This window comes from Pseudopodoces humilis, chromosome 2, assembly GCF_049639895.1.
Source record: "Pseudopodoces humilis isolate 2021_Gansu_Grassland_sample_001 chromosome 2, ASM4963989v1, whole genome shotgun sequence".
NCBI classification, from domain to species: domain Eukaryota; kingdom Metazoa; phylum Chordata; class Aves; order Passeriformes; family Paridae; genus Pseudopodoces; species Pseudopodoces humilis.
Window position 1 is genome coordinate 72,534,968 of NC_142201.1, and position 27,350 is coordinate 72,562,317.

General features: G+C 42.8%; 1 protein-coding gene across 1 annotated transcript in view; it reads right to left on the reverse strand.

Annotated features, from left to right (window-relative positions):
• Positions 1–19,274: 19,274 nt before the first annotated feature.
• The window catches only part of DDX10 (DEAD-box helicase 10), a 158,604-nt gene continuing 150,528 nt past the window's right edge, over positions 19,275–27,350 (reverse strand). Inside the window, exon 18 of the mRNA XM_088051434.1 lies at positions 19,275–19,946. Coding sequence (XP_087907560.1) covers positions 19,760–19,946 — 187 coding nt within the window. The 3' untranslated portion in view covers positions 19,275–19,759. The remainder of the gene's footprint in view (positions 19,947–27,350) is intronic.

Below are 27,350 nucleotides of genomic sequence, written 5' to 3' on the forward strand. Positions count from 1 at the left end.
TTTTTCCTTTTCCATTAGGAGTAAAATAAGTGAGGAAGCCACTGGCTGATTCCATGCTACCAAGGGTTATTCGTTTCTCTGGTCATTAGCTATAATTAACTGTGTAGTTATGCAGTTTGCTGTTTTATGCTTCCTAGCAGGCTAAAATCATTTTATCTGGAGCAGAGGGTGCAAAGTGGGGAATTTAACTGCAGGGCCTTTTGTCAAACAATTGTCATTTCTTCCACATGCACAGTCTTTGGGATATAGTAAATCCAGTTCAATGAGCAGGTTTTCTCTCCGTGTAAACCAGAGAATAAACGTAATCACTGCCATCTCTTCTGGTGCTTATGCACCAAAACTAGAATTGGTAACCAAAAGCTTAAGAGGGATCTTTACTTCATTATCACCTGGAAACCTCAGCCAAAGTGCATGTGCCTCTGAGTGAGGTCCTCACCAAACAAATAAATAAACCTCAGTCGTCAACCATGCACAGCTTAGACAACCTGAACAGGGAACAGAACGAAGACTGGGACCAGAAAGGGGATGTCAAATACTCTCTATTTCATTATACCTTCTTCAAACTCTCTGGTCCTGTTGCATTGATTTCTTGCTAATTAAACATGAAGGATGTAATTTTCAAACATGCCCCTTTATCTAAGGTTCCCAAGTCCCATTTATAAAGGGGATTTTTGAGATACTTGTGGCAGGCAGCCTTCCTCTACTTCACCCTACCACTGGCCCTCAGGTTTTGATCAGAGAAGACCAGGCTCAGGTGCACAGCACCACAAGTACAGCCAGAGACGTCCAGCTCAGACCTACAATCCACAGAGGAGAGCATTCAAACCCTGCCTGGGGCTGCCAGGGTTGGTGGTAACCTGGGGCGTGCAGGTCTCCAGCCAAACCAGAAGCAATGCTCAGACAGCTCAGGTTCTTGCTGACCTTCCCTTGGCTTACTGGGGCAGGGCTCCTCTCACCTGGGGAGAGCACTTCTCAGACAATACCTCCTCTGAATAGTCTTTGGCACTATTTTTCCTAAGAAAATCCTGGTTACTCCTGTTTACCCACCTGTTACAGTGCGTGCCATGATGAGATCCCAGAGAGACCAGCGTTCTCAGGGCCCGGAGCACACCGTAGGAAATGGTAATGATTTAAGACGAAGGGATGGGTTCCTGTTTGGAAACCCAGCAAGTGCTTTATTGAACACAGCCTCAAATAGGTGCAGACATGAGAACTAAGGATTGGGCTCAGGTCAAGGGGTTAAATGAGAGGCAGAAGGGGCAGATCTGAGGGTCGAGGTGCAATAGGGGCAAGGGAAAGTGGTGCAGGGGAGTGGATAAGGGTTGGGAGAACCAAGGGGATAACAGGGGTGGAACAATGTGGCAAAACAGAGCCAATGGGGGTTAAGGGAAGGAAGAACATTATGGAAGGGTACATGAATAGTGAATGGGGGCTGAACAAGGGTGACATCAATCCCCACACACTGTCAGAACACCAGAACCCAAAAGGCACCAACATGTGGCTGCAAAAGGCCCATGGGGAGGGAAGCCTTTTCGTACTCTATTCTAGAAGGGTGTCTCTCCCCTTTTGCCTCTGCCCCTCCAGGGTTGAAGCATTTTGGTAACAGGCCCCTGGCCCTCCACACCCACCAGCACAGTTAAGAGCTGTATTAAGGCCCATTGCCTATTGCACTTTTTTAGTGCAATGTGTTAATGGCCTTGCACCCTTCTACTCCTTTAATGCCCAAAACATACCAGGACAGAGCACCAACACAAAACAATAAAATCCTAGAAGGGCAAACTGAAGCTGACAAGACACAAGCTGGATATCTCTGGAGTCCTTTTCCCTTCTTCTGTAGGAAAACCAAGCAAACTCTTCCTCATCCATCCCCTTTGTGCCATTACACAGGCAGCCTGGCTCACCAGAACAGGTCACATTTACACCTTTGCAGTCATGCTCTAAAAGCTTGGGCATCACTGTGTCCAACAAGCGGGGAAACCTGTTAGGTCCTTGTGCGTAAAGTCAGCTATAGGATGAAGTGGTTAAGTGAACTACAGCCACCCTGCTGAGCATTTATGATAATCAGGAGGAGGTTTACTCCTGGCAGCTCTGCTCTGAAGATGCAGAGTGGTTGTTACTGTCACAAGCAGATGCAGTGGGAACAAGGGAATAAAAGGACATATATCCTCCATTTCCCATTGCTCCCCATGCCTCAGTACTCCTCAGAGAGCTGCCCTGCACTCTGCTTTGAAGGAATCAAAAGAGCTATCTCGTTCTTAACCTACGTGCCACAGCTTGGCTCTCGCATACATCATGGTGTTATCTGTCTCCTTGTAAAAGGACAGAGATAACATCCTCCTCCAGCTCATCAGCACCAGTGTGTCCCCAGATAAATTAACTACAGCAGCCACTTTTTGTTTTCTCAAACAAATTAAGATTTTGTTCTTAAACTAGGCTACAGGAAAAACATGTACAACATAGGGACAGAGAGATTATGGGCTTCATCCTCAGGCTGCTTATTGCTGCTCTGCTCCAATGTCATTTCAAAGGATTTTCTCTCAATTTCCAACAACATGACAGTGATCAGAATCTCAATGTGTCCCAGTTCTCCTCTTGGAGAAGGTCAATGAGTTTCTGTCCTAACCTCTGCTACATAAAGAAAGAAGATGATGCTTCACTCCTGTGATGATAAATCATTCCTATAGAGTCATTCAGGGTTTGATCCTTAGAGTCAAAACTGGCACTAATTTCCTCAGATACAGAGCATGACCCTCACCTTTAGCTGTGCAAACATGAGACCTCTATTTAGTAGAGATGATGCAGTGGTTAAATATTTGAAATTCACTTCTAAATAAAGCTGCCTAAAAATTGCCATGCTTTCCTGTTGGTTCAGTAGCATATGGAAATGCTCCTGCATTAAATGGAGTGGTTTGTGTCACTAGCAACTAGATAAGCAAAATATTTATGGTGACTGTTATCCTGAGAGCTGAGGTCACTGCCCACTGCACTGTCCTGTTGTTGTAAGGTGTTTTTCACCTCTCTGTGATATGCTTTTGCCTGTGCCTTTCCTTGAAGGTTGAGGCTGGGCAATCTCCATCCTTGGAGACATCTGAAACTCAACTGGACTGAGCAACATAACCTAACTCAAACCACTTCAAGAAGGGGATAGGACTGGATGATCTCCAGAGGCCCCTCTTAATTTATTCTGTGATTTGTTCACAAGCATGTGGAACAAGAGTTATCAGTTCTTTAATTTGTCAGCATTCAGCTAACTGGTCATTTATTGATGCCAAAGTCAGGTGGTTTTCTTTCCCTGACTCAGTGTCATAGGTGTAAGAACAAAAGGGTAAATCAGAGTTTTTGAAGACACACTGCACAGTACATGAAGCAAACAATACGTATCTGTATTAATGAAATTAGAAACAATAAGGCTCATAGAAGAAAGAAAATTATGGACTATGAAAATGGATTCCACCTGCCAAATCCAGTAATTTTGTTGGACACATTACCTGCAGCAGTAGACACTGTTCCCAGTTTTGCCAAAAGGCAAAACTTCACTCGAGCCAGAGCACTGGGTCAGCACTGTGGAAAGGACCACGGGTCGATCAGTAAAGGGCAATCTTCCTCCAGGTCAATGCTGAGCTACAAACAATGGAATGCATCATTCCTGCATCAGTCCTGCATTATTGCTTCCAACTTTTCAGGGCTGTTCTGTGTGTCCTTGTACTCAGATTGATTCATCTCAGCTAACTTCAGATATCTAAATTTAGTCACCTGCTTGTCCAGACTCTACCTGTACCAAATGGAGAGCAAAATACCTTCAGATTCCTCCCTCAGTTTGGCTGAAGTTTCCCATTGATGGTGCCTACCTCCCACCCTTCACCCTCCTCATTTCTACACTGGGTATGGAAGGTGTGTGCTCACCTTGCACATTGTGTTTGCTGCCCCCTGTACCAGTCACTCCTTGTCCAGTTTCTGTCTGGCACACAAAGGAGCATTTGTCCTTGGCTGGACAGAGCATGTGCACAGCACAGCCATGACCACGAACAGTGACCAGACCCACAGCACTGTCAGCTCTGGCAACCAACACCACAAACCCCCAGGAGAGGCACCAGGAGACCCAGCGTGGTGGGGAGGAGCACACCCAGCATCCCACAGCTTCTGGGCCTGCACACTTATGCTGTAGAAATGAGAGCTAGCTAAAGCTTTACTGGCAAAAGGACTGGTCTAATTCTATTTTATATTCAATTACTTTGCTCTTAAAAAAAAAAAAAAAAAAAAAAAGAAAGAAAGAAAATGCTGGAGTAGAAGACATTTTGGTGTTCAGCCTGGTGCTTTATCATAAATTCCCTGCACAGTACCAGAAATGTGTGATCTGCACTTTGAATAAATATTTAACACCTAAAATGGGGACTCCAACTTTGATCAGGGACCACACTTGGGAATAAATTGTCATTGCTTTTAAATTGCTGCAGTTTAGCTATAGCAGGTTATATACAGCAGTTATATAAAGCTATATACAAGGAACAGTTTCTATGCCATCACACCAGGAGCAGGGTATGAGTTATACAACACTTAAACTGAGAGATTCTGTCCAAAGGAAACCATATTGCTCACTCTGGGATTTCATACTGGACATTTACACCCCGGGTAAGCAAATGGATTTTCATGGAAATACATATTTATTTTTCTTGTTCAAACAGAACATAAAAATGTGCAAAGTATTTTTAAAGCCAAATTAGAATTGGATTATCTTAACTGTTCTGTTCCTCTGAAAAAAACAAACATATTCATGATATTATGGGGTTTCAAATGTTCTAAATAATCCATTGCTTTTAATTGAGGATATGCCAAAGTAGCCATAGTGTCTGTTATTTAAAGAGCACTGGCAACTGGTAATGAATATTGACACCATGGTTGCTGACTCTGGGTCCTTTCATGTCAGTAACTCCCCCAAAAAAGCTACTTTCAAACTCTCTTACACATGTGTGAAAATACCGGTGGGAGGGAGAAAACAGAACAACTGTGATGTTGCATCAAAACAACTGTGTTCTGCATCACAGAACTCCTACGTGTGTTGGCAGTCCTACCCACTAACCTGCCCCAGCACCATTTCTCCTGGAAAACTTCAAGGAGGAAAGAAAGGCTGAGTAAACATACTTCCCCCTCTCTCCTAACTAACTCCTCTCTCGTTCTCTCTAGCTGAACGTGCCATTTCAAAGGGGAAAAAAAATCATTCCCCATTGAAGTTTGTACAGTGCTTTGCCAGACCTTTTCACCCCTCTCCAACTCAGTGCACCACAGAGACCAAACTGGAGGTGCTTGTGATTCTGTCCATCATCCCCATGCCTCTAACACAACTAGTAACTGGAATTACCAAAGGTGATATCCTATCACTTTAATCATATATCAGGCCTTTATCAGACAGGAGAAATAACATCCTTCCTGGCTGAGGAGGCAGGCCCAGACCCAGAAAGGTTTTTAGCTCCTACTTCTTACCAGAAGCAACAACCTGCAGGTACATGCAGGGTCCCAGCAAGGCTCTTGTTTCCTAAGTCACCCATACCATGGCACATTTGCCCTTAAACCACAGCCCAGGTGAGGTGGAGAGCAGCACATGGAAGCTCCATGCACATGCACAAAAAGGCAGCTTGCATATTACAGCTTTACCAAGCATAGCTGCTGTCTAATGTGTTTTACCTGTTGCAAGGTGAAGAATTTAGGTCTGCCTCTTCCCTGGGGTTTCTAGCAGCCATTTCATCTTTGTGGGACCGCATTACCCAGTGCAAGAAGCCAGCCTGGTGAACCCAAAGCTGCTCCCTGGCAAGCACCCTCTGCAGGCTTTCAGTCACACCAGCAGACCTGTCACAGGATTTGTTACAGTATGGCCCTCCTGCCCCACTGTCCACTGCAAACAGGCTTCACAAACCTGACTGCCTTGGGCAGGCTCAGTAAATCCGTGGCTCGTTCAGAGCCATTAGGCTTCACTCTTCAGGGAATACCAGGACACAGCACTAGCTGATGCCTAGCAGCTCTGGAGCGACAGAAATCCCTCCAGACGTTTCCAGCAAGGGAGATGGAGGTACAATTTAGTCACACCTGCCCCCCTTCCAGGGACAGAGACCCACAGCACCCAAGGCCTCCTCACCAGGACTGGCTGGGGGACCCTGCTCACCTCTGGGCTCTCCTCTGGCAGAGGCTTCCTGTGAGTCCCATCAGCCAAGGAGGATGGAGCCATTTGGGAGCGCCACTGGTAACATATTCCAGCTCAGGAACTACAAGTGTAAGAGGAGCCCAGGTCTCAGAGGACTTTGGAAAGGCACTGAGAGCTGTCAGCCCCATGCTGAGGCTGAGAATCTGAAAAGCTTTTTGTTTCCAGGCTCAAAAGGAGGAAAACCCACAGGTTACTCACACCAGGAACTTGTCAAAGCTGGATGGCTGTAAGTCTGTGCTCATGGCAACATAGGAAGCCACTGGGAAAGGAATGATAATACTGGCTTCATGAAGATTTACCAAAAGAGAGCATTGCCAGGAAAAAAACCATGAATTTAGTTTCACAAACAAATTCCTTGCCCAGACTAACAGAACCAAAATCTTTTCTTAATGGCTTTTTGCTGTTGGGCAGACGCAGAAAATCTTTCTGTAAATATTGAGGAGATTCTCTCTCCTCTTGCAGCTGCTCAATTGTCAGGGTGGTGAGATTACATGCAAGAGAGAGAAGAGGTTAAGTATTAGCAGCAACTAAGAAGCAATGTCACAGGAGGATGCAGCAGCTACTGTCAGAGTACGGGACTGATGCCAGTGGTTGGTTGTGGGAACTGACAATGGTCAAATAAGAGATTTTTAGGCTCCAGGCGTTAGCCTGAGCCTGTGTGAAACTAAGTCACACAAGGTTCTCACTCTGGCATGAGAAATCATAAAGAGGAATCCAAACAGTCCTTGGAGAAGGAAAACAACCTCTGCAGGTATTCTTTGTTGCCTTGTTTATTTGCAAGAAACAGTCAAGAGGTGATGTTCCAATTGTCCAATGATGGTGATCTGTTGGTTTAATGACCAATGAGAGTTTTACCTTTTGGACCTTCTCAGGACTGTCTATAAAAGAAGATCTGGGATGATAAAACTTGCTGTCTTGTGCAACCCAGCTGGAGAGTTTGGGTCGTGCTTCTGCCGTTCCCGATATAGTGCGACAGTCGACGATGTCCTGTGCAAAACAGTTCTGCTCTTCCAGACTCCCTCTCCAACAGCAGCTCCTGGAGGCACAACTGGAATTTATCAAAATCAAGAGGGCTACAGCAGAAGCAACCCTGAAATGAAGATAAGCTCAGCTCCTAGGAACCAAGCTTGCAGGAGCCACTGAGCACTTCCTTTGGTGCCTCTGAAGCACCAGGGTGTGGCCTTATTAGAGCAGTAAGAGGTGCAGAGGATCACCCTGGGAGCCTGGAATTACCTGCTGCAGGTAAGCTGACTGGAAACTGAGACACTCATCCAGCATCAGAGACGCTCTGCAGGCACTCCAGCCTGCTCCAGGAGCTGTTTTCCCAGAGCACAGGAGCGAGGCATGACGGTACACAATGGGATGAAGGAATCCCAGCAGAGCTGGTGGTTCCCAGGGAGCAGAGGAAGCGCGGGCAGTGGCCAGGATGCTGCGGGCAGGTGCTGGCAGCTGGGCAGAGGCAGCTGCTGCAGAGGCAGAGCTCCAGCGACTGCAGACATTGACAGAGCTCTGCAGGGCACAAAGCTCATCCGAAGGCAGGTGGGGAGAAATGAGAACAGGAATCAATTACAGAAAAACAGATAGGGCTCATACCTGCCACAAATGAAAGAAAATTGAAAAACAGTCACAGCCTTCAATAGTAATAAAAAGAAAATGGTTTGGTCTCTGGATGGGAGGCTGAGAGCAGACCTTGCAGAAGCACACAGGGATAAGGCAGGGCTGCTTGACTTTGCTCTTTGCAGGAGAACAGACATGCTGTGGGTAAAGGTCACCTGCAATTTTCAATGAAACCCTTTAACCTTGTCATCAAGACCACCTCCCCTCTAAAGAAATCAAATAAAAGCTCCAACCTAATAAACTGAATTTTTTTTGCCAGAGTCATCCAATGCACTGGAGGAAATTTGGAAAGGTAATTCTTCATATAGCAAATTGGGAGGCAGATCTATAAAAGATCAGACAGCACAAAGTTAGTGTTTGGATCCATCTGATTAGTTGCAGATGTGTACACCTGAGCTAAACATCCCAGCTGCTCTGTGTGCTCACTGGTGAGTTTTTGTGGCAACAGGTTCCTCGTGTCTTTCCCTCTTTCAGCCCCCTGTGACCAGTGTAAACCATATGCATAGAGGAGATTACATATATGAGTTATGGGGGAAACAAATAGATGTTTTATTTTATAAGGTAAGAAACATGATCACGTCGGAGAAGCTGCACTGTAAGATACCATGAGTGGAAGAGTTTAGGTTTCCTGATTTGCTTGCACTTATTTGTGGGACTTTAATAACCTCTTCTGCAGAGAGTTTCCAGACAAGGCTGGACATGGCACATGCACACAGGTGTATAATTGACACTGAATAATAGAAGTGCTGCAACCTCTCTATAGATACTTCACTGGCTGATAGATAGACAGAGAGGCGTGTGTAGGTGACAGAGCACAAAGCGATTGCACACATCTAAGTCTTCACTCTTTCTGGTCTCAGCTTCTTGGCAGTTTCCTCAAGTTGTCTATGTCTTTAGCCAAGTTTTAATCACCGTTAAATCACACCATATGACTTGTGCTTTGGAGCACTTTGTCAACATCAAAAATAAATATTATTCCCCCAAGGAATCCAGCTGGCCTCTAATTAGCTTTCAGAATATATCAATTAAAGTATAATGTGCTCTCCAGTGATGAAAGCCTCTGTCTCACCAGCTTCTAGAAGATCAATACAACTGTATTATATGAAATATCCACCAATTTATTTTCCTGGCAAATTAATCAATATGGCAATTTTAATGGGACCAGTCATCAAATAAATATTATCAGTCCTGAAGAAGTCCCAAAACAGAACATCAGTTGTATACATTCAAGCAATATTTTTCTTTCTGGTACTTATTAGTGAAGAAAAATTACACTTGTCTTAGCAGCAGCAAAAGCACTAATGTAGATAATCACTGTCCTGAGCTTCAATCTATGCAATACATGGCAAAGCCATCTATTTTTCTGAAAAGCTCTCTTCCAGTGCTACTTTAGTGCCAAAGAGATCTGTATGAAATACGAGGGGGGGAAAAAAAAAAGAAAATGACAAAAGTTTGCATCTGCCTAGCCTACAATCCCTTTGCACTTGCCCCACTCCTTCTAGAAGTAACCGTACTTCTGATAAGAGAGTGGCTATTAATGTTCACTTCTTTAGAATTCCATGTATTTCATGGCCATCTGAGCAGCATCTGAAGTGCCTTGAAGCCAGGTTTGCTGCATTTGCACTTCATTTTGAGGCTCACCTGGGTCTGTTCTGGATGCCTGCTCCTGTCATAGCAGGCATGAGCTCCAGCACAGAAGAGCCTTGTTCTCAGAGTGACACTGTCCATGACACACCATTAGGGATCAGCCAAGAGGTTGTTGCCCCATAAAAATATCTCACAGAAATGTTTCTACCACTAAAGGAAAATCCTGGAAAAATCTCTCATCAGCCCCAAAAATGGATCACGAGTCAGCTCATCTAAACCAACTCAAAACACTTCAGCAGCAAGTTGGCTGTGTCAGAGCCTGTTATCACCTGCTATGAATACTTGTCAAACCAAAAGAAAAGCTGAGACAACAGCAGATTTCTCATATTTCTGGTAAGAACACATTTGCATTACTGCTAGCAATGAAGGATCATTAGTGTGAAGTGTTTGAATACATGCTGAGAAACAGCAGCAAGTGCACAGGCAGGGCAGTAACATCACAGATCACAGGAATCAGAGGGCTTCAGAGTGTGCAAATCCCAGCATCCACTACTCCCAAAAGGGCATCCCTTTCCCCATCTCTCCTTGCCCCCTGACCATCTGTTCTCCTGCCAATCTGTTTTGATTTCAGTCCCTTCATCTCCTGCATGGAAGACACCAGGTGTTTCCCCATGTCTCACATTAATACACTGAGCAGAAGAACCCATGTCTGGTCTGAACTGACACAGCTCCATTTGGGGTGATGCTGGTAGACACCAGCTACACTTCTGGATGGAGAAGAAACAACACAGAGGTCTCTCCGCCCAGGCAAAATAGGCTTTATTCCCTTGTCAATCTTTTCAAATGCCCTTCTTTGCAGCCTCTTCCTCAGAGGTTGGAAATACCCCTCTGGGGACTTGTGCCACCTGCCCTGCAACTTTCATCTAGGTAGAGAATGAGCCCAGAAAGAGCCTGAGTGGAATCAGTTTGGCAGAGCCTCTCTTGTGTTTAATAGATAAAATTAAGTCCAGCAGCAGAATGGGGATTAGGATGGGTTTTTCAGATCTGAGCTCAGGTTCTGTGGAGTTGGGATCAAAAGTGAAGCGTTTTTTTCAGCAACATCAGCCCTGAGGCCACCTCTGCTCTTAACAAATCAGCAGGAATTTTATCACTGACCTCGAGGCACAGAAAGTACCAAAAATTTCAGAGATGACCCAGTCCCTTTCAGATGCTTCAAGCAGTAGTTAAAGCACTATTTAAATACACAGAGAGCTCCTCCTTCATCCTGCAGTTTCAAACAAGGCTAGTAGGCTGATGCCAGCACTTCTCCAGGCAGTGATGTGCCCAAGAGGGAATTACCAGGAGACTCTCCCAAGGCAATAAACCTGATGTCTTCTTTTGGAACAAAAGCCGGAGGCAGCTACAGGATGTGCACCTAAAAGACCACTGCACAAAGACGTGCTCGCTTCCCAGCACTGGCACTAGCTCAGCATTCACCTGGGGACAACAGCCCTGCTCATACCATCCTTAAAAACCTCAGCAGAGACTGGGCACTTCCATTAGCCACAGCTGAATCCCAGATTGGCAAATAGCAGCTGAAACACCTATTTTTAATTGAAATGAGTCATGATAGACAGATTTGCATTAGTGTTCATACTAAAGCTGCTCTTTATAGGGCAGTCGTCCATTAATCTGATCATGACCATGGTTTTCTTAATGATGTGGCAACTTAATTAAATATATTTCTTAAAGTGAAAACTTCCTCTTCTTTCTCCAAGTGAGTCACTGCTCATTTCCATTCTCTGTCATCTTTCTTATACTGTGCATAACATCAGTGTCTTAAGAATGCAGATCGTTTCCTTGAGGCTTGGCCAGGAGTCTTGGTGTCCATGTAGGGCACCACTTGTCCAGGAGCACCTGTTGCACCAGGGATACACTGTGGAGTTGCAAAATAAAACCAGGACGTTCTCTTAACAGCTCTCACAGTGGACCAGAGATCACCCAAGAGCAGTGGTCCTGCTGGAGGGGACACTGAGTGTTAGGGAGCACATCTGCTCCTCTGCTCATTAGCTGCTGCTTCACAGAAGCAGAAGCTTAAGAATCTTAAGAGGAAGAACCTTACACACTTTTCAGATGACACACCAGGGGCAACAGCAAGAGCTGGCAGTGGAGAGGTGACACGTTTCTCACTTCAAGCACACATGAACCATGATGAGCCTGCAAAGTCTGATGTAGTTATAAATGGAACACACAAATAACCAAAGCCACTCTCCACAGATAGCCAATTAACCCTTTGCAGACAGACCATGAGCTGCTGGGAGACTGATCCTGTCACTGAAGCATGCAAGGACTAAGGTGGGGGAAGATTGGCCTCTGGTGAAAGGAGAATTCACGACCCTGACCTGGGAGGCAGCAACCCCACATTTCAGAAAAGGTCATCCTTGCACAGGCACACATATACAGGAGCACTGCAGAGGTTTGCAGCATCGTCCTCTGCCCTGCACAGCTCCAGCCTCAGAGGGATCCTCAGCCTGGCTTTGATGGTTGCACTTGGACTGGACACAGCAGGTGCACAGGGAACAAAGACAGCCCAGAGGAGTCAGGGCAGTGGCAAACATGCCAGGGAGGGTGGACAGGCAGCCACCAGCCCCTCACCAGGGAGGACCATAGGCAATTCTTTGGGCTGTCACTGAGCAGATGTTTCCTGTCAAATGTGTGGTAATGCTCATTAACACAGCAGATTAGGAAATGGGGAGCTAGGGGGCTGAGAAGAGAGGAGGGGGTATTTTAGATGACTTAGCATAGGGGATCAAACACTGAGCTTTGCATTTCCCTAACAAAACACTCAGCATGTGATTTGGTGGTGCTGCTTGCTCCTGCAGAATCTGTGGCTGCTGCAGCCACACACATTAACTGAACACAGAATGAATGCTAACATCTCTGCAGAGCTAAATAGGCAAGCTCATATTTTCACTTAGTGGAGAAAAACTGCCCCTCTTAATGCTTTATGACTTGACTGACAGAAAGGAAATTTCAGTGTCTGTGCAGGCAGACAGGAATAGATGGGGAAAATTATGAATATTTACAATACAGAGGAGACTATTTGGGTGAGATATTGAATATTATCCAACAGAAATGTGAGTGGAATTGTTGTTAAATGTATAAAATCTTGTATTATCATAGAGGGAGTTGTACTTTGAAAATCCAAAATAATTCTAAAGAGCTAATGCAATGAAAGAGCTTATAATAAGTAGAGTCTTGCAAAATGGCATAGCTGGCCAATCACACTCATCAAAAAAAACCAGAGAGGATTTGATTGAATTCCAGAAAAGACTAAATGACCATATTTAGTCAATCCTGCACTCCTTTGCTTCCACATCAAATAGGATAGAAACTACAACCTCAGATGCTTGGCAGATAAAGAAGAGAGCTGAATACAGAATTTTACCCTCCCTTGATTCTATTTAGCAAGTTTATGGAGGAGAGCTGTTCTTTTAACCAGGGGAATTCTGCATCACTAACAGATTGGCATTGTTTATGCTGAAACTGGGTGCTGAAGAAGCAAATTAGTTTGCAAAAAAAAAAGTATCAGCATCCACAAGAAACAACAGAAAGAGTAAATGGGCTTAATTAGTCATTAGACAAGGAACCGGATTAATGTGTTCTTACATATTTACGAAATACATATTTAAGAAATACAAGCTCTTAATCCTACCCAGTGCACTTTTTTCCTTGTGCTGGATAACTCATCTTCATAAAAGGGACTCTTTGAACAGCTGTGTGGGTCAAGGACCACGTCTCCCAGCAGCCACAGCCACTGAGCAGGTGCTGTACCTGAGCTTAGCCTGGGGGAAGGCAGCGGTGGAAGTTTCCCCTGCACACCAAGTTTCCCCTGCATGCTGGTCCCTTGCAATCCACTTCACTGCCTCTCTGCTAGACATTGCAGTAGGAAAACAAATTACAGAGTTAAAAAAAAGAAGCTGTCAATGAGAGGCTTGAATAAAAAAGCTCCTGGGCCAGCCCCTGACAGCTGACATCCTTGTGTCACCTCATCACTGCCTTACACTGCAGCACACATTTGCCAAGGGACACCAGCCAGAGCACTGTGCTTCTGCCTGGGACTGCTTCCCCCCTCTGATAGGTGAGGAAAGGTTTTGGCAAGAGAATGCCAAAACCAAGTTTCATGGCTCCCTACAGTGTTCTTTTGAATTTTCTTATTTTCCTGATGGAGGATGGAGAGATCTACAAAGGAAAAGTCCAAAAATAGTCAGCTAAAGAGAAGTATCATTCTTTATCTCTTGGAGGACAAAAAGGGCTCGTGTACATTCCAGACAGAGTAAAACAGGATGATTGCTGCTCACTGTAACCTCACTGCTAGCTCAATATTCTGATTCTCAACCATGTCCCAGGTCTTCACCAACCAAACATCCCCACAGGTCAGGAATACTGAGGACAAGCTTAGCAGCATCCATGCAGAAATTGTGCCATTTACCATGACCTGGGATTTGAGAGCAGGACATCTGGTTTCCTTTTGGAAACAGGGTCTATCTGCAAGCTGACCTGTCATCATTTGAGTGTGTGATACTGAGTGAGATGACACCAAATCATTTACTTAATTCCAAGCATTTCTCTGTTTTCTCTGCAAACACTAATGAGCATTTCAGTCAATCAGTCAGGTTAGGTTTGCACAGACACTGTTTGCAAGGAAAAAAACCCTAAATTTTTGGGAACAGGTGCAGGGTAACACTGACATGGGGAATCACATCTCCCAGTTGGATGATTATCCCCTTTCTGGTGGCAACAAGTGTCTCCATCCCAAGGGTCCTTGTGGCAGCCTCTTCCCACCCATGAGGAGTTTTTATGGGCAAGCCAGGGCACCAGCCTGAAGCACACTGGCAAGTTTCTGAGTGCAACTGAGAGTGTACTGGAGTAGACTCTCCTCATTCCAAGGGAAAGGATTCACATTTGTATCTACTTTAAGAAGCAGAAAAAGTCCTCTCAAAACCAAATTCCACAAAGGACTGGTAGCCTCTTCAAACAGATGAGAACTGTACTCAGGGTAATGGCATAAAAAGGCTGTAACCTGCTGAAGTGCAATTTGTTAAGACATTTGTGATGACAAGCAAGCTCAAATAGTTCCCAAGCCATATTCATTAGCTTTCACTGAGCTCATGGGATAAAAACAAGTTGCATTTCAGCATAATCAAATGCATTTGGTGGGAAGGATGACATGAGTATGGCCATTAAGCATCCAGACCAGAGGAACTGTTTCACTTCCTCAGGAAGTGCAGCACAATGTATATATGATAGACTTGCAAAAACCTGAGCTATATTCCATTTCACCTCAAGTGTGATAAGCTCAAGCACATCAATACACTTAACAGCAAGTTCAATTTACAGCAAGTTCAATTCATAGACTGTACTTACACATTGCTTTTTTTATAGAAGCTTAGCTTTAGCATCAGAGGGACAAGCTGTGCATGACAGAGAGGACTCCTGTAGTCCCAGAGAAGCCACAGCCAGGAATTTTATCTTCCTCCAGGACCCCATACGTGATTAGGAGAACAATGCTCATTAGATTCCTCTTAGTGCAGCTGAAATCTCAGCACAGCTACTTCTCGGCTCGAAAGGATTTCAAAAACTGCTCAACAAAACTAATTTAGTTTAATTAAACTTATCTACATTTTATAGACAAAGCACATCTCAGACAAAGTGCAAAACTTACAGATAGCATTGACCCAAGAGATTCCACTCCTGGGTAAAGCTGCTAGCTGATAGCCCAGTGTAATTTAAGCAATCATTTTTACATGACTGAATCTGATGAATAGTTTTCTTTGTGAAAAATGGCTTCTGGCCAGACATGGACAAAAACAGGCAATGAACAAGGCATTCTTGGAACAGATCAACTTCTCTCTACTGATTTAATCATAGCAATACCTCCTAACAGACCTGAAAAGAATCTTTTTCTGCATTAGGCTTTCTAATTCCTTGATGATTTTGACTGACTGATTTGTCTTTCAAGTTGGGAGAGCATTTCCTTATAAAAGTGTGCACTGCTTTATTATAAAATGTCCACATGGCACAAACTAATGCCTTGATAGCAATTTATGACTTACAAAGATGATGGCAATCCATTTTTCTGGCATCTAGCTCCACCTTTAAAGATAAAATTTGCAGATGCTTCTGAGAATAAACCATCCATTTGGAAGGATAAGACAAAATTCAGAGGAGCTACAAACACCAGAGAAGAGAGCAATATAACAACTAAATCTAATGAAATGTGGTCCTGAAGTGAAGGTAATTGTCTTTTCTCACTAGAACTGTTTATTGAAAATTGTATGTCCCTTGGAGTTACCATAACTGTGTTCGGAATCTTGTAGCTTGAAGCACGCTGGGTGCAAGGTCTGGCTCCACTCTGTGCAGGGTCCCTATCAAATTAACAACAGAAGTGGCTGCTGCACAAGAGCTACTGTCCTTCAGCTGCCTGTCACCAGCCTTCTGCCCAGTTCCCAAAATGGGCAGCATAAGGAATCATCCCTTCCAGGACAGGACAGGACAGGACAGGACAGGACAGGACAGGACAGGACAGGACAGGACAGGACAGGACCAAACAGCTTATTTTAAACCTCAAGTTATTTGCCACAGGAAGGTCACAGCCGGGGCAGTGACCTGCAGCGTAAAAGCAGTAACACCCTGTGCCACAGTGCATTTCTGCAGCAGCTGCAGCCTACCACAGCTCAGCATCCCTGAGCATACTCCATCTCTCACAGAATATAAGCATCAATCAGGTCAAACTAGAGAGCAGCACGATAAAGAAAAATCCCCATTAGCAGCCTTTACTAAGAGACATTTTCTTTTTGTATTTAGTATCAGTTTAGTCATATATATCCAGGATTACAGGAACCCACAGGGTCACTTCGGTATCTTCAGATCTTGTACTGTGTTTTATAGTCTGAATTGAATGTTCTCTACCACAGTTCTCTGTTTTTTAATGTTTTGCTTCAGGCATTTCTCTCTCTTTATGAGTACGGCCAGACGGCAGGACACACCAATCAATGCTCCAGCTGAACTCAGTCAGTTGCAGGAGGAATTATTTCTTTATTTCTATTCATATAATATTTAAGGAAACATACCCATTTAAAATGTTTAATATTAATTTGCAATCCCTTATGTTAGAGCCTAAATTTCTTATCATCTTCACACAATTGAATGTGCAGCATCAGTAAGGTCTTTAAAAAGTGAACACTGAACAGAAACTTCTATGATGCTGAGGTTAACACTACCTCTGCTATGACACATTTTATGTGCCTCAAGAAAATACTGCAAGCTGGGTATCTTCAGTAGCTAGCACATCTAGTGTCAGTCTATTCACCTGATCTAAAAAACCCAAACCCTTCAATGCTCTCCTGACTTTCACCTGACTTCCAGTTTTTATCCAGAGGCTTCAAACAAATTGTAATAAATTATCTGGCAAACAAATGTCTTCATTATTTTGTACACAACAAAGAGGAAAGTTTATTCTGAAGAAAAGCCAACTAAACTGTGCCATTCATTACATAAATGCCTAATGTGTATCTTCAGAGTTAGCTGCATGTAATAGATCTTAATGCTATACCCAGCTATAAATCAACACACTAGAACCATTTTAGCAGCAGAAGGAAATCAACCACTATTAATATAATATACAAATGCAAACTGATCTGAAAAGGCATTATTTGAAACAAGACTTCCTGCTCGGCAGTTCAAGAATGTCTCCTGGCCAATGGCCTTGAAAAACACTCAGCATCTTACTCACGCGTTTTCCACCCCTCCTGAAGGAGCCTCCAAAGGGGGTTTTCCATAGGTGGCAACTTACAAGGGTGAAGAAGCCTGAAACCCATCCAGGCAGACAGTGCAACACCTGAAAGTTACAATTCTGCACAGAAGGCAGTTCAGATGTCAAGTGGGAGGCTGCTCTTGATAAATCACAAGCGATTTAGGAGTTGTAGATCAACTACATAAAGTTACCAAGGAAGTCTTTGCTATGATTTCCCTGCTTCCACTTCTCCCATGTAAAGCTGGGACTATAATGCTTATGAAATGCAACCTTGCAAAAGCTTGGAATTTATTCTGATGCTACAGCGGCACTTCTGGGACCAGGAGAAAAGGAGATAGATGATGGGTGGCATGCCCAACTAGGTCTGCTCCTCCTGCCCATTAGCTCTGGACACACAAGCCAAGTTTTTCAGCATCAGATTGAGATGTCCCTGGGTGTGAGTTGAAGCAAGCTCCCTGGAAAACACCCTTCAGTCAAGTGAGTCCTGAGACTGGCATGTTTTGTCTATTTGTGCTTTTCTTAGACCAGAAAAACATTGCTAGAAGCAGGGCTGGCAAGAAGCCCATTAAAGCAGATCTACAGCTCACAGGACCACAGCTGCTTCCCAAAAATGCTGAATGCTGGATTTTTTGTCTTACTACTTCTAGCATATGCAGCAGTTACCTGTTCTTACACACACTCGTGGCATGGAGCATCTGCCTTAATCCCCTTCCCTCCTCTTTTTCACATGGCTTCATTTTTATATGCACACCATTGCCTCAAGGACAGACACATTTGAAGTAGATGGGATTCTATTTCAAGGAAGTAAAGCAACTTACTTCTGCTCCAAGCAAGTTAACTCCCTAAGGATTCAAGAAACACTGTCTCTATATCAAACAACACAAATACATTAGAAACTTCATTATCCAAAAATACAAAAGTAAAAGGACTTGAAAAATTATTTTTATGCAGACAAAAAATTATCACAAGATAAGAAGTGCACCACAATCCTTCCAACATATATAATTTAATTTTTAGTCTTACTGTTCAGTAGATAAGAATATTTCTCTCCCACTTCAGCATATAAATACGAATATTCTAGTCAGAAACAGTAAGTCTTTTGGATTTTTACTTGCTTGCCTCAACAGCAAGTATTCATGCTTCTTAGAGCAAAGCTTTGATTTGAGAGACATCAGGTGACGTACAAGACAACTGACCACCACCAAGTACACTATGAATGTGTGAATATCTCAAAGTACACACCACTGTATGCATTGTCATCCATATCCATACCATATCATCTTTGAGCAGCTTTCTGCTGGTGGAGCCCTCTGCACTGCAGTTTTCTGCCTTCCTCCACAGCTACAGGAGCAGGAGCTCTGCTATCCCAGCACAGACAGATATTTGCTGAGGCTGCTCATTACATTCACTGCAGCCATTCACACGATGGCACACGGGACACGTGCACCAGTCACAGCGGCACCACAGCAGATCCTTCTTCATTAACAGATTCATCAGTGATGCTGGTCCCAGATCACAACATTTTCAAGGCCCACTGTGGCACTGTAGACTAAACAAACACTGTACATCAGCTGCCAAGCAGATCCCATCTTTCATGTTTAGCTGTTTGTGAAACTCAGTCATTTCTTCTCAATCCACATTGTCAGGAAGGAGCAGATGGCAGATGTGCTCTGCCTATAATATTGTTTTTATGATACCCTGCCTGCTGGCAGAACAGTGAAGAAACATTTGGAGGCAAGAATTTGCAGTATATTTTCAGTTTGGGGTAAGTGAGCTAAAAGACAGCATAGAGTACAGGGAGAAGAGGAAAGGGTTGTACTGAATAGGTGATGACAGATTCCTGTGACAAAAAAAAAAAAAATTATACTGACAAAAAAGGAGTATTTAATATGTTGATATGGAAAGACCAAACAGATGCAACTATGAGACAACATGTTCTCATTCGTATGGGATTCAAACACAAGACTCAGTTTTTAGATTTTAAAAGTTGTTTTCTGAATTGCCTAACACCAGTGACAGAATCATAACAGAAATGATACCTGAAGGATAAATATATGCTTTCATAACAAAGCTGAGACACCATTAAGTTTACAACAAGGCTCTAGAAATTTTTATTAAAATATTCTTAAAATATGTGCATTATACACAGAAGAAAGTACATACTTTATTTTTAAATATGATCTGAGCTGCCAACAGTATTTTTTCCTTAAAAATGTATATCTTCCAAAATAACAAACCTGGCATAGTCACAAAAGGAACATCCTGTTTTCAGTTAAGCAAGATGAAAATAAAATAACTGTTTCAAAACTTGGAGATTTAAAATTATGAACATGCTACTGCAAAATTACACCTGGGGATTTAGGTTGAAAAGTTCATTTAGAAAGCCTTATAAATCAAACTAAATATTGTCTATAACCTATGAGCCAATCTAAGGCAATCCCACTGCATCTGGAACTCATTTATCTACATTCACTGGTACCCAGCTGCCCAGATGCCAAATTCATTTTGTGTAAACTACTGACAAAATTGTGGAAATGTCTCAGGAAAGAAAACCTGCAGAAAAATAATTAGTTGTGACTGTTGAGCAGATGTAGTACAAGCTCTTCATCCTCTGCCAGAGAAAGCCCAGTATCTAATGGCAAACAGGGGTCCTCCTCTTGGCTGAATTGCTTCTTTCTTTTCAGTGGCATTTCTTCTGCTGTGACACTGTTGTTATAGCTTCTCCTCTTTCTTCCAGTCTTCTCCTCAAGTTCACTGCAGAAAAAAATCAATTAGTCTTTTTAACAACTGTGGTAATCAATATCATCATGTAATCTAACAATTCTTTTTAAACAAGGCAAATTTGTGTCAAGATAAGAGCAAACAAAATTACAATTCAGAAGGGTAAAGCAATGGAAGCTGATAAACTCTGAATGTCTAAATTAGAGCTGTTCTCAGACTGAGGTGGTGGTGGTGGATGTTCTGCTGTCTTAATTGATTACATTGTATCAAGATATTGCTATAAGTCTTATCTAATATTTGCTGCCTAACACAGCAACAGACAACTTGACAAAACTGATTTAGTGATGTGTCAGTGGACCTTGACATGCATTCAAGATCTTGCCTACAATAAATACGCACCAAAAATAACAGAACTGTCCTTTGACTGGCAAATCCTACACTTAATACTGTTTTGATCTGAGACTATCTCATTTGATCACTCTTTCCCCTTCTTTGAGGTATTTCCCTTGGAAGCTACTAAACACCTCTTTGCCACGAGAGGAAAAGCCCAAACCCAGTCATTTTCCCTAGTGAATTCCTATTTCTTCTGCTGTTTTTTTAAAAGACTCGATGCTGCCTTTTGCAGCCTTCAATCTGGATGAAACAGCTGCCAATCTGTTTCATCTGGCTTCTACCATATGCCCATGTGACAACAATGGGAGGTAGGACAGAGCTTACATGCATCTTCATGTGTTTTTTGTCCAAAACACAGAAAACATGCTAAAAATGTTCTTATCTAAGTTTAAAACAATCTAATAAAATCTGTTCTAAGATATATCTGTGAACCAGATTATGGAGAGCTGGCTGTTGTACACTGTAGGGTAGAATTCATACCCTCAAACTAGTAAAATGCAAGCCCTCATACTTCAAACCTTCCATCCAAACAAGCTAACTGGAACAAGACACCATTCTCAGCTTTTCATGTCTGTATTTTTTAAAACATAACAAAAATAGAAATGGAACTTCAAAAACAGAGTGAAGGCTTTTCTAAAAAAGTCGGTTAAATTCAGATTTTCAATTAACATTTGCCAAATTTCTACTCAGAAAATTCAGTTTCCTTACATAAAAGTTTCAACGAGAATTTTTTCATGTCCAAAACTTTTACAATTGCATAAGTGTAAATATAATGCTTGTGAAATGTTCCATTCAGAAACACTGTTTAGACACTTAACAATTAGAAGCAGCAGTTACAATAAATAGCTCTAACTGGGGAATACTGTCCTGAGAATCAACACAGCAAAGGAACCCAATGCCCAATTCAACCCACCTTCAGCTGCCCACCTTATTTTTTTTTCCATTACTAGGACTAATTAACAGTCTCAGTTTCAGCACTCACTGGACACCAGGCTAACCCAAACATTAACCCCAAACATGGCAGCTTTCAGCAAGTTCCCAAGTGCTCTTGGAGAGGGATCAGCAGCACAATGCAGCTTGTACACTGCGCTTTCTGGCTGTCCCTCCATAGAGAAGGAATTATTACAGGACATCTGACAGCCTGGTGGGCTGCACAAGTATGACCTGCCTCCCTTTCTCGTCCATCCCACCTGTCAAAAAACAGTGCCACCTTCTGCCTACTCATTATAGCCCAGAGGAAGGAGGGAAATCCTGTAAGAAACACCCTGCATTTCCACAATAAAGGTAAATGAAATACCCTACCTTTATGTTGTACTTCCCTGCCTACCCAAGAGAAACAGTGTAAAGAAACATGGTCTAGTGGAAGGTGTCCTGGACCTAGATGACACAGAAGGTCCCTTCCAACCAAAAACATTCAGTGATTCCATGAATAGATGATGACTGCCCCAAATACTCACTTTTCCTATAATTCACAGGATATAGCAATTTTGCTGCCTTTGAGCTATCATTTACATGGGGGTGGCTTTTCAGGGCTTGCAACCAACATTTTACTCCTTTTCTGGGGAAAGGACTCTCATGTTTTTCTCTGTAGCGGCTCTAAGATATTCCATAAATGCTGAAGCCATACTGACAGTACATGAAAATATACTGAAGCATAAAGAATTCTCACTTTTCCAAGTGGACAGTGTGGGTCTGGGCTGGAGTTTCATGGTGTTCACTTTGATCAGGACAGACTACAGGGGTTCACTTTAAAAGCGCAAGAAAGGCCTCATTAAGTAAAAGCATTTTAGCTTGTTTGCAAAAGAGCTAATTATTTCCAGTCTTTGAATGGACTCTGAAGCCCAGTTTGCATTCATAATTGACTAATGCTTCATCTAGGACATTAGTTAAAAACATCGTAGCAATTAAAACACTGCAGAAACCTCACAAGCTATGCATTTGTACCTACAAGCTATGAAACAGCAGACTTTAAACACCAAAAATTATAATCACTTCTGGAGTTTCAGAGGCCCACAGGCCTAGATATCTATAAGATAAAACATTTAAATATAGAACACATTCAGAAGGAACTGAACTGTGAGTTTCCTCAATTTTTTCCACAAACAAAAGCACATCAACACAATTATGATTAATTTTCATCCTAAGTTTTGTGGGATGAGTCTGCTGAGTCAAGCTGCTTCTTACTAAGGGATTGTGCAGCTTGATTAGCAGTGTAAACAGAAGATGCATCTACACATAGGCAAGTGTATTCTCACACTAATTTGACCCCAGCTGGGCTGTGAACTGGAGAGGTGAATGAAGAGGAATGTATAACACCAGAAGCAGCAGCAAAACCAACAAGCAATAAAGAGAGCTAAATAGTTGTGTTTTTGTGATGCACAAAAAGTAGACACAAAACAGTATTTGGTAACAACAGCTTTGGAAGGTAAACAGAGAATCGTGTGAAATGTGCAAGTAAGATGTTTCTAATTTTGAGGAGCAGAAGAAATACAGACTGACTATCCATAGAATGATCTAGGGCCTTTGAGGAACAGCAAGTCCAACCCCCATCCCTGTTCCTCCAGGATGGATTTTTACCAGCGTGGGTTTCGGTGGTGTGGAAAGGGTCTGTACTACTCTGAAGGAGCTGTCTGAGTTGTAGCTTTTACAAAAGGTGATAATGGCAATTTTAAAAGGGAGATGAAAAATGTGAGGCATCATGATGCTCAGAGATATCCTGTGCTCATTCAGGTTGCTTTTCCTTAGCTGTAGGGACAGAAAGCTCTTTGATGGAGTTGTAACAAGCATAACTCTTGGTTCCACATGTGAAAGGACTGAGTGTGCAAAAGCAGCTATATGGGAATAATTTCTGCACTTACTGTCAAATGAATTCCTCCTCCATTAATTGAAGGCCTGTCACCCTGCAGAGCCAGTCCTTTTATCGTTTCCCATGGACACAAATGGCCCCTCATTCGTCACAAACTGATGTACTACCAGCTAGTGTTCACAAACAGCCAAAACAAAGATATGCTAAGGTAGATTCTAGCAGAACAACTCAGTCAGAAAGCAACCCCCAATTCAGATCCAAACCAAGGCCAGTGCATCTTTTTGTCTTCTACTAATAACATTTCAAAAGTGGCATGTGCATCTGGTTTACAATTCCTTCCTTTTACCATCTGGTGAAATTTAGCTTTTCAGCTGCCTGAACAATCCATGCAGTCTGAGGCTGCCTGATCAAAGGATTTACTTTGTGTTTACACAGGTGAGGAGCTACCAACAGCCAACTTATCAACAGGCACAGTAATTTCTGTGGCCACTATTTGCACAGCTGTAACACCTAAGAAATATGCTATCAGTTGGTAGAAAATATTTATTATTCAAACATTAAAGTACAGTTTATGAATCCTGTCCCTGAAACAAATGCCTGCATATCTGAATGGCATCTGGAAAATGGGCTCTAACTATGACCCTGATAGCTATACACCAAGAAACTCTTAAACTACTACAAAATAAACTCAGTATTATGTTTTCAGGTAATGCCAGGGAAAAAATATAAAGCTTTAATTGTTAGTATGTAACTCGCTTCTGGGCTTTAAGCAATGTTAATTTTTTAACAAGCTGTAAGGTTTAGATTTTAAATGCTTGAGAAACAGCCATTTGAAATGTGCAGTCACACAGCCAAGTTGCTGCTGTTTAAACAACGTGGTTCTGGCAAGATCTTTAGACAGGCTCTGCTTCACTTAACATTTATCAGAGAATGCTTTGCAGCAGAGTTTTACTAGCTTTCCTCTGGTAACAAACCACCCTTGCCACTGAACTACAGGGCATGAGTCAAGTTTCCAGGCTGCAATAAAACACACAGGCTCTTTCCCAAAGAAATGTACAGGAATAATGAATGAATCTGCTAGTAAAATACAGTTCAGAAAAGGTAGGAATAATTTATCCCATAAATATTGGCATTTTGCTAATCAAACATGCTGTGCCCAAACCTTTTTCCATGTAATAAATTTTAATTCACAAGGCCATGGCAGCAATCCTAATGAAGATTAATTACTGCAGTCCCTTCCATAAAGCCCAGTGCAGCTTCTTCCTTACCTGCTGTCAGAATGCCACAGCACATAAAAATGGTAATTAAAATATATTGTCCTGTGTTATTTTCTAGATCTGGACAAGCTGGATCAATGGGCTGAAGCCACCTCTAGGAGTTTCAACAAGGCCAAGGTTGGGTCCTGCACCTCAGTCACAACAACCCCAAGCAGTGCTACAGGCTGGGGGCAGTGGCTGGGAAGCTGCCCAGCAGAAAAGGGCCTGGAAGTGCTGGTCAGCAGTGGTTAAGCATGATCCAGGGTGTGCCCAAGAAGGCCGATGGCATCCTGGCCTGGATCAGCAGTGGTGTGGCCAGCAGGAGCAGGGCAGTGACCGTCCCCCTGCACTCGGCACTGCTGAGGCCACACCTCAAATGCTGTGCTCAGTTCTGGGCCCCTCAGTGCAAGAAAGACATTGAGGGGCTGGAGCGTGTCCAGAGAAGGGCAGCGGAGCTGGGGAAGGCTCTGGGGCACAAGTGCTGTGAGGAGCAGCTGAGGGAGCTGGGGGTGTTTAGCCTGGAGAAAAGGAGCCTCAGGGGGGACCTCATCACTCTCTGGAACTGCCTGAAAGGAGGGTGCAGCCAGGTGGGGTCAGCCTCTTCTGCCAGGGAACAAGTGATAGGGACAAGAGGAGACAGCCTCAAGTTACACCAGCAGAGGTTTAGGTTGGATAACAGGAAATATTTCTTCACCAAAAGGCTTGTTGTCAAGCCCTGGAACAGGTTGTCCAGGGAGGTGATGAAGTCACCATTCCTGGAGGTATTTAAAAGACTTGTAGATGTGACCCTTAAGGACATGGTTTAGTGGGACTTGGCAGTGCTGGGTTAACGGTTCAATCTTAGAAGTCCTTTTCACCCTAATTGACTCTATGATTCCCCTACTGGCCATTCCACTGATATAAATCAAAACACCTCTAAAACTGAATATATAAGCCTCTGTCAAGAACAATTCAATATCTCAATGTCCGATTTTGCAGCTAATCAGTATGACCAAGGCTTTTAAACTGAGACTTTTTATAATGTCTCTCCTATGGTACTTCTCTGGCCATCACAACATTATGTTCTGGCCTTCACAAAGTCACAGATATGACCTGAATAATCCATTTTAGAAGGAGCACCATGATTGAGATAAATCATCTCAAAAGACAATGTAATGTCAATGTCATCAAGAATGACCTAAAACTTAGCATGTCCATATCAGCATCCTGCTGTAAGAAGAAGCTGTAAGAAACTGCAATTTGCCCATAATTTTAATAAATAAAGGAAAGCACACAACAAAGTACCACTGGCTACTAACTTGCACACTTGTCACCTGGCAACTGTCCATAAAGTCACAAACAAAACAGTACCAGAACAAAGATATTTCCCCTCGTGCCCAAGATTCTCTCCATGTTGATCTAGGAGTTAATGTGATCAGTCATATCCATTAAAGATTTAAGAAGATAATGATGAGGTCAATCGGAACTTTGGTCCAATTTTTTTTTGGTCTTTTTTTTTTTATTTAAAGAGGTTGAGAAATTAGAAATAGCAAAAACTCAATGTGACTGCAAAATGAATATTTAAGAAATACAGCTACTTTTTTTTGCCTTGTTCTATATTCTTAGATTTTTCACCTCATTAACAATTTACATTTGATAGCCTTAAACCAAATATGATGAATGTTGCTAGATATACAAAAATTAATCTCATATTACATGCTTGAAGTCATTAATTACTCTGCTTGTAAAGGTATGGCTGGAAGGGACTTTTTATGCAAAGGCAAATTTAACTCATGATTTGTACAGCTCCTCCATTTAAAAAAAAATTCTGTGGGAGGACAGAGAAGATTAACAATGGTTTTGACTCCTGAAACCATGGACAGGTGGTCTATTTTTTAAAGACTCTTGAAGGAAGACACCCTAGGTCTCATACTTACTATGAATTATCCCTTTTAGAAGCAATTTTTCCCCCCTTAAAGCAAGGAGCAGCTAGTGTAGCCCAGCTTATTTCTATCTGAATCCAACTCTTCGAGCAAAATATCTGGATTTTAGAAATAGAAAACAGAATAATTTGCATTTCCTAATCTCAAAGCCCAATTTTTCTGTCTGCTGCTCTCAGCTGATTTGTTTTTGTTAAAACCATTAGGTCAACATTTCCCAGCCCCCAAAGCAACTCATCATACAATTCAATAGCAATTCTAAGAGAGTTGCATGAGGCATGAGTGTTGATTTAACAGCCTCAAATTAATTTCCTCCGCTGCACCTTGCTCCTTCTCAAAAGCCTTCTACAGGGTGCTCAGAGCACCTCACCAGACATACCTACACTGAGCTTCAAAGCTGCTCAGTGTAGTGTTCCTTTAGAACAGCTGCAAACAACTTTTCTATTTCTCAGGGTGCCTGAGCGGGGTGTGTTGGAAGGCAGCACCACTGCTGACTCCAGTGACAGCGCAGCATGTGATGGATAATCCTGTGCTGGCCATGGCCTGCCCAGGGAATATCAGTCAAGTTGTTACAGGCTAAGTGGATTTGGCCATGGTGTGGGCACAAGTATTGGCGTGTGACTGTGCACAACTGCTGTGATTTCAGATGGTGCCAACTAAAGCTCTTCTGGGCAATGTCTCAGTACTTTGGTGCAGTAGGACAGGCCAAGGACTGTTTCCAGTAAGCAGTGTTGATGAAACCAAATTTCTTCAACATGTGTAGTAGTCTGTTCTCCAGCTCCAAAGGCAGCTTAGATGCTCGGTGTAGGTTATGTCTAGAGATACAGTAAAGGAAACCTCCCTGGTTTCCTTTGATGTATGTTCTTTCTTTCCTAATCTACTCCACAGGAAAAGGAAAATAACCAAGGACCTTGACTTTCTTTGAGTCTTTGCTCTCCTTAAGAGCACATGACCTGACTCTAGGGGGACCAGATCAGCCACTGATCCAACAAAAGTCTGCACTTACTACCACTGCCAAAAATCTGTCCATCTCTGTCAACTTTTATTCTTAAAGCGCAGCTAA